At 42.4% G+C, this 7,024-nt stretch overlaps 1 protein-coding gene and 1 long non-coding RNA gene across 2 annotated transcripts; one reads left to right on the forward strand and one right to left on the reverse strand.

Annotated features, from left to right (window-relative positions):
- Window positions 1-449: 449 nt before the first annotated feature.
- LOC105355793 (uncharacterized) lies at window positions 450-2,074 on the reverse strand. The gene is made up of 2 exons (XR_910133.4): window positions 748-2,074; window positions 450-669 (listed from the first exon to the last, which is right to left on the reverse strand). It is a non-coding gene; the product is annotated as an uncharacterized LOC105355793 (long non-coding RNA).
- LOC101157966 (leucine-rich glioma-inactivated protein 1) lies at window positions 2,058-6,945 on the forward strand. Its single transcript, XM_004077122.3, has 8 exons — window positions 2,058-2,805; window positions 2,957-3,028; window positions 3,781-3,852; window positions 3,941-4,012; window positions 4,466-4,537; window positions 4,828-4,997; window positions 5,080-5,247; window positions 5,324-6,945. The coding sequence occupies exons 1-8, from the start codon at window positions 2,618-2,620 to the stop codon at window positions 6,139-6,141; spliced, it is 1,632 nt and encodes a 543-aa protein (XP_004077170.1). The 5' UTR covers window positions 2,058-2,617; the 3' UTR covers window positions 6,142-6,945.
- Window positions 6,946-7,024: the final 79 nt, after the last annotated feature.

Here is a 7,024-nt window from a genome sequence, read left to right on the forward strand (position 1 = left end):
AGGCTAAGTCTTCAAAACTGCATAGCCTGTTGGAAAGTGTCTTCATTCCATGATATGAAGCTATTGCTGTAACTTTTAGTTCAAACTTTAAGTTTCACGCAAGCTGTCCTCATTGTCCAGGAAAATTTTAAAAAAATTAAAAAACTCTAATCATCTTTTGGTCTATTTTAAGTGGCTCTAGTGTTCTTTTAATTATGATTATGCTGGTTTATTTTTAATTTAAAAACCCGTTATTCTTGGGGCATAGTTTCTGCAGAGCGTCGTCAGTAGGCCATCAGAAATTCACCTCCAACCTTGGCACAGAGCAACCCCGCCCCTCTTCCTCTCTTCGCTGCTGCCCCTCCCCTCGTATTTTCTGTGTCACAAAAAAGCTCTTTTTCAAACATTTTTTGTCTGCTCCTGATTCACAACGTTTTGAATAAAGAAATACTCAGAAATGCAATATTGAGTTAAATTGTCAATTAAATTGTCTTTAATCAGAAAGAAGCCACAAGAACATGTTAAAAATAACAAACGCACAGTTTTCTTGAGATTGGTATACGGTATAGTTTGGAGGCTTTTGTCATAACAGCTGGTGGGAACACGTGTGCAGGCCTTCATTTCTGCATCTGCTCCGGGGAGTTTCACTTCTACTTTAAGCTTCCAGCCCACAGCTGTAACTCATAGACTCTGTGTGAAAAGTCAAAAAACAATTTTGACACGCTCAAACATGTCATTGCCAGATTTTGATTTCAGAAATACACCAACCTGCTGCTTCTGACATGAAGAAGACATTGGAGATCCCAGCTCAGACGAGGAACATAAAGATGTACATGGATCTATTTGTCTAGATACTTTGGAATGGAGCGGAGCAGGGAGCTTGTGGCCTTGTTGGAAAGTGTCTTAATTCCATCATATGAAGCTATTTCTGTAACTTTCAGTTCAAACTTTCAGTTTCACGCAAGCTGTCCTCAATGTCCAGGAAAAATAGAATATTAGAGATTATTTCCTGAACTTTTTTAGCTGATGTGAGCTTCCCTGAAGCTCCCTGGAAATCTTGTTTTCAGAGAAATGAGATGTGAGGTCATCGGATATAAAAGCATAGTTAACGGCTGAAACAGGTCGGAATTGTTTCCAGCTGTTTTGAGTGAACTAAAACTGGAAGCAATTCACTTGAAAGGCATTTCTGTTGCAGTTCAGTTTCATGTTTCAAAATGAGAAAGAAAAAAATTGGTGGGCTGCGAAAGAATTGCAACCACCAAAATGGAATGTACCAATAAAAGAGGCAGAGAACTTGCACAACTCTGCTCACACATAAAGAAGAGTTAGGGCAGACTTCTTCAGTGAAACAAGGGCTTCTTTCACTCTGCAAACTGTAAATTGGAGGAAGAAATGGGAAATAAGAGGAGGAACAGGTATTATGACACCTCCAATGCATGGATTTTGCTTAAAAACGTCACATTTGAGGTAAAGAAAAGCATCCTGAGTACAAAATACAACATTCATGCATCACTTTCAAAAAGGAATACCCAAATTCCTTAAAGAAAGAGAGACATTGCCCCCACTGTGGGCTTTACTGGACACTGTTGTACTCTGGTGATGAATGGTGACATTTATGAAGTGTAGAGACGATCCATCATCGAAGGCTACAACAAGAACATCTAGTGTTCTCCGTGTGGTTTCTCAGAAGCTTCTGAAATAAATACATGTATTGCCTAGTTATGCCTTCTGTTACTTTTCCCTCAGAAGTTACAAACAAAGCTTTTGTCCTTCCAAAAAACAAACAAAAGATGTGATTCTGTGTAAACAGCCTAAATTGTGTTATTGTAGTAAACTGTTAAGTTATCCTCTTATAATAAACAATAAAGAAGACTTCAAAAAGATTGATTTGAGGAATAAAATAATGACTGTGAAGATCTTTTTCTTATAAGAATGATCAGAATTGAGAGGTTGCTGTTTTTTCCAGCATAAAGAGCAGATGTCCGGATGACAGGGGGGCTTCCCCACATCCCTCCTTAGTCTGCATCCTGCAGTCGCCATGGAAACCGAGTCAAACATGGAAACACGATCTGAACGTGTTTTCTTTTTTTCTAACATCATGCGTAATGAGAAGGTGTTGCAGTTAAATTCTCGTCACCAGCCTGCATTCACTTTCATATCAGACCTCCACACATTTCCCGCACCGACGGAAGGTGTGCGTTTGCGCACAGGACCGCAATCCGCTGCCTCATGTCAGCCCCGCGTTTTCTCCAGCTGATTCACCAAATATTGCAAAATTCCCGCATCCAGAGGGGCGGAATCCTCCCGTAGACTGACACCGAGCGTTTGCTGAGACCATAGGCGTGGTTTTTAGATGGAGATGCTCCGTCTGCTCCCGCTGGGATCCCCACCTGCCCTCACACCGTCGTTGTTCCAGTGCCAGCTGGCAGCCTCCTGCGCCTCGGAGACCACAGCAGACATCTGACTTGTTTTCCTCGTCGTCATAGACCGCACAGACTGGGGTGTGATCACCCGGCGTTACAGCGCGTCGCTCGGCCACCAAGGCAGCAGCAGCGGGCGGAGAGGAGCCGCAGCGGAGACCCTGGTTCATGCGCAGGGCTGCTCGAGGCGCAGGTTGTGCCCGCAGCGGTTCGCAAGGATGGGGATTACAGCCAAACGATCGCAGTGGCTTGGCGTACTTGCGGCGGCGTCGCTGTTACTCCTAGTGGGCAGCAAGAGAGCCAGGCAGCCCCGCTGTCCGCTGTCGTGCACATGTACCAAAGACAACGCGCTGTGCGAGGGCGCAGGATCGATCCCTCGCAGTTTCCCTCCCGATGTCATGTCACTGTAAGTCACATTTCGTCGTTCGTTGTTTTCCAGGTGTATCTGTTTGGACCATCTCTACTGCTGCACAAGGAACGATCTGCATGATTCAACTGTGATTCCCCCCCCCCCCCCCCCCTCTCTTCTCTTCATTCTGCCGTGCCGTGGTCCTCAGATCCTTCGTCAAATCGGAATTCACTGAAATCCCAAAGGAGAGCTTCATCCACACGCCTGGCCTGCACCTTCTGTGAGGAACCTCTTTGGATCTTTGTGTTCTGTCTGTGTTTGCACACCTCTAGATAACTGATCAATGCCTCTGTCCTTTTTCACTGATGATACAACAAACATACCGAATAGTAGAAAGAGACACAATTTTATAAGAAAATAGTGTGTTTCTTGACAATGGAATTAGCCAGCCCCACCATGAGGTGCAGGTAGAATATTATGGGGGTCAGGTTTAGGGTGGTGAGAGTTTCGGGTGTCATGTCCTTCCAAACCCCTAAAATGTTTAGAAAGCATGCCATCATCATAGCAGCTCCTCTGTATTTATATTCTCCTTTGATCTATTTGATATGTTTTACAAGTTTGATGTTGAGAGCTCTTCCTGACACTCTGCATTTACCCGGCTAGGGACAGGCACAACCTCGACTCTGGTTGGTGCCCTTTGGAGGCTGCATTCATCTTTGCCTGTCCTTTCATTTTTTTTTTACATTTTTTTTTTATTTAACTTGTTTTTGACTTTTGTGAGTTGTTGAGGTGTTTTAATTTGTATTTCTTTAGCTGATTGTGGATTTTTACAAACCTAAGGCTTAATTTTTTTCTCTTTTATTTATACCTGCATTCATCAATACGCATCAGAACTACTTTTCACTAAGGGAAAATTCCTTATTTATTTGTATTAATTTAAGCAAACAACATTTCCACACTTAAGGTAGAAGTATTACTGAACATTAAGGTGACTGGGAAGTGAAATATTTACTGGAGAATCTCTTCTTGCAGTCTCTTCACAGCTAATATCCTGGAATCCATAAATGAGGATGCTTTCATCAGTCTTCCTCATCTAGAATATCTGTAAGTTGACTCAAAATGTTTTATGGAAACTTTTTTCTCAATGACAAGACTGTCCTTTTCTTATGCATTAACTCAAAGTTTTTTTCAGGTTCATAGAAAACAACCAAATCAACTCAATATCTCCACATGCTTTCCGTGGACTAAAAACTTTGGTGCATCTGTAAGTAAAGTTTTCTTCCTCATGTTTTGATATTGCGTCATTCTTTTTACGTTCATTTATAATTGTCATGTTAAAGGGTTTTGGACGATTCAGAAAGTCAACAGCATGCAATTCTCCCCAACACTGCAGCTGTTTTAATGATTAGAAAGCACTTTCTGCTTTGGTTGACGTGCGTGCATCTAAAAGTACATTATGCATCCCCTCCTCTTTTTATTTTGTGGTAGAGAAAGCCACAAAATGGTCGAGAAGGCAGCTCTATAAATAGCTCAATGTTTCCTCAAATTCACAGTAAGCAATGTTCCTGTTTCTGCTCTCCAGGGTAGCAGTGTGTATGCACTCACTTTCCCAGACACATGTTAATGTGAAATCCAGAAACCACACAGTAGAATTCAATTATCCATAGAAAGAAGTGCGCTCGGGATCAATACTGAATCTGTTTCTCGTCTTCATCAGGAGTCTGGCCTACAACAATCTGGAGACACTGCCCAGAGATTTGTTCAGGGGTCTCGACGCTTTGACGAAAGTGTGAGTGAGATTATGAACTAAAGATGGACTCTATTCTGGACTCTACAAAGAGTAATGAGCTTTTTGCACAAGATTATATAAATGACACAGTTTGATAAATGTGTAGGCAGTTGGTACTTTTAGCTCCATTAAAATTGCATGGAGCAGGGAGAGAAAGGCTGCTGGTAATCTGTTTCAGCTCTCCTCACAGCACCTTTTCGTGTAGAGTTATGAGGTCCAGAAAGCTCAATCACACCTAAGCAAAACAGACTTTTTTTCCTTTGTGAATGAGGTGCTTTTCCTTCCTCCAGAGACTTACGAGGAAATCATTTCACATGTGATTGTAAGCTGAAATGGTTGGTGGAGTGGATTTTCAGCACCAACGCAACTGTGGACCAGGTTTACTGCAAAGGTCCTGCCTCCCACCTGGATAAAAGCATTAATGACTTGGAACCGCAGTCTTTCGACTGCATCACCACAGGTGAGTTTCAAAATGTCAGGGTTTGGGTAAAAAGAATTCTCCAGATGTTTATCTCTAAAGTTTCTTTTAATGTCTCCCACAGAGTTGGCTTCACACCAGTCCCTCAAGTTTGAATCCATCTCAGTGGAGGCCTTCTTTTTTGAGAATAACCAGTATGTTGTGTTCGCCCAGCCTTTCATTGGGAAGTGCAGCTTTCTGGAGTGGGATCATGTGGAAATGCTCTTCAGGACAAGATATGATGATATTGACAGTAAGGGACGTCCTACATAAAGTGGAGGAACCACTGACACGAGAAACCTCACCCAACTGTTCCACCTGTCTTTCAGGTACATCCACAGTGATCTGCAAACCTCTGGTCATCGACAACCAGCTCTTTGTCATTGTGGCTCAGCTGTTTGGAGGCTCGCACATCTACAAGCGGGACTCCTCCGCAAACAAATTCATCAAGCTCCAAGGCATTGACATCCTCAGAATCCGTAAGCCGAACGACATTGAGACCTTCAGCATTGATGGAGAATCCTTCTTCGTCATAGCAGATAGCTCCAAAGCCGGTACCACTACCATCTACAAGTGGAACGGGAATGGCTTCTACTCCCATCAGTCGCTCCATCCGTGGTACAGAGACACTGACGTGGAGTACCTGGAGATTTCTTCCAAACCTCACCTGATCTTGTCCAGCAGCTCCCAGAGGCCTGTCATTTACCAGTGGAACAGAACCACTAAATTGTTTGAAAGACGCACCGACATCCCGGAGATGGAGGACGTTTACGCCGTCAAGCATTTCCAGGTAGATTCTGACCTCTTCATCTGCCTCACACGTTTCATCGGAGACTCCAAAGTGATGCGCTGGGATGGGGCGCTCTTTCGGGAGGCGCAAACCATGCCCTCTCGGGGCTCCATGGTCTTTCAGCCTTTTGCTGTGGGCAGCTGGCAGTATGCCATTTTGGGCAACGATTACTCTTTTACTCAGGTGTACCGCTGGGATGCCAAGAAGGGCGAGTTTGTCCGTTTCCAGGAGCTGAACATCCAGGCACCGCGGGCTTTTTCTCCAGTTGCCATAGATAACCGTCAGTTCCTGGTGGCCTCCAGCTTCAAAGGGAAAACGCAGATCTTTGAGCACCGGATCATCGATCTGAGCAATTGAGGAATCTCTGTCTTTCTCATAGTTTACAGATTTCTTTGGGTCTGAAGGCCATTTAAGGAGATGCGGAACTGAACGAGCGTTCTTTCAGAAGGAGAAGCAGGTACTGTTTCGTTTTTTTTTACTTTATCATAATCTGTGCACGCTAAATTAGAGGATAAACATTTTTAAACCAAATATTTGTTGGAGATGCATGCATCTCAAATTAGAACAAGTAGTTTGTCTACCAATAATGCATGGAAGCCCCACCACTACACACAAACACACCAGTAATCCATGAAATCCAACTTTAGCCAACAAGCTGTGTTCAGCATTTCAGTTGTCAAAAATATTTATACATTTTTAAAGTTATATATTTATCTAAAAAGAGAAGTTAAAATGTACTTTTTAAATCTGTTAACATGTTTACCAGAACTAATCTGCCAAAATGAAGTGTTTACAATTTTCTCTTTCCATTTGTAAGCTTTGAGATTTGTAAATTAAGTTTTTGTAATCAGAGGGACCACAGAGGCAAGAATCACAGTTGTTCCATAATTAGTAATCATTATTGGAGAAATAAATATAAGTCTACTTGCATATGCGTGCATATTACATTTTTATCATTAATGGTTTGTATATTCTTTGAAGTAAAGTTTTTCATTAGTGGGTTCTATTTTGGATAACTCTAGAAAGCAGTAAAGATGATAGAAAAGAAAAAAGAGGAAACTGTTGAAAATCCTAATCTTTGACTAACATGTATGCATCACTTGTGTCATGATTAGGACTAATATGTTATTTAGAGTCAATAAAGGTAAATATTTGATCCGAGTTCCCTTCTGTGTGGCATTGCTTTGCCTCTTCATCGACCTGACGAGACAAAAAAGTCTGGAGAAAAGAGGAATTCAAG

This window comes from Oryzias latipes, chromosome 15, assembly GCF_053564925.1.
Source record: "Oryzias latipes strain Hd-rR chromosome 15, Olatipes_Hd-rR_3.1".
Lineage (NCBI taxonomy): Eukaryota > Metazoa > Chordata > Actinopteri > Beloniformes > Adrianichthyidae > Oryzias > Oryzias latipes.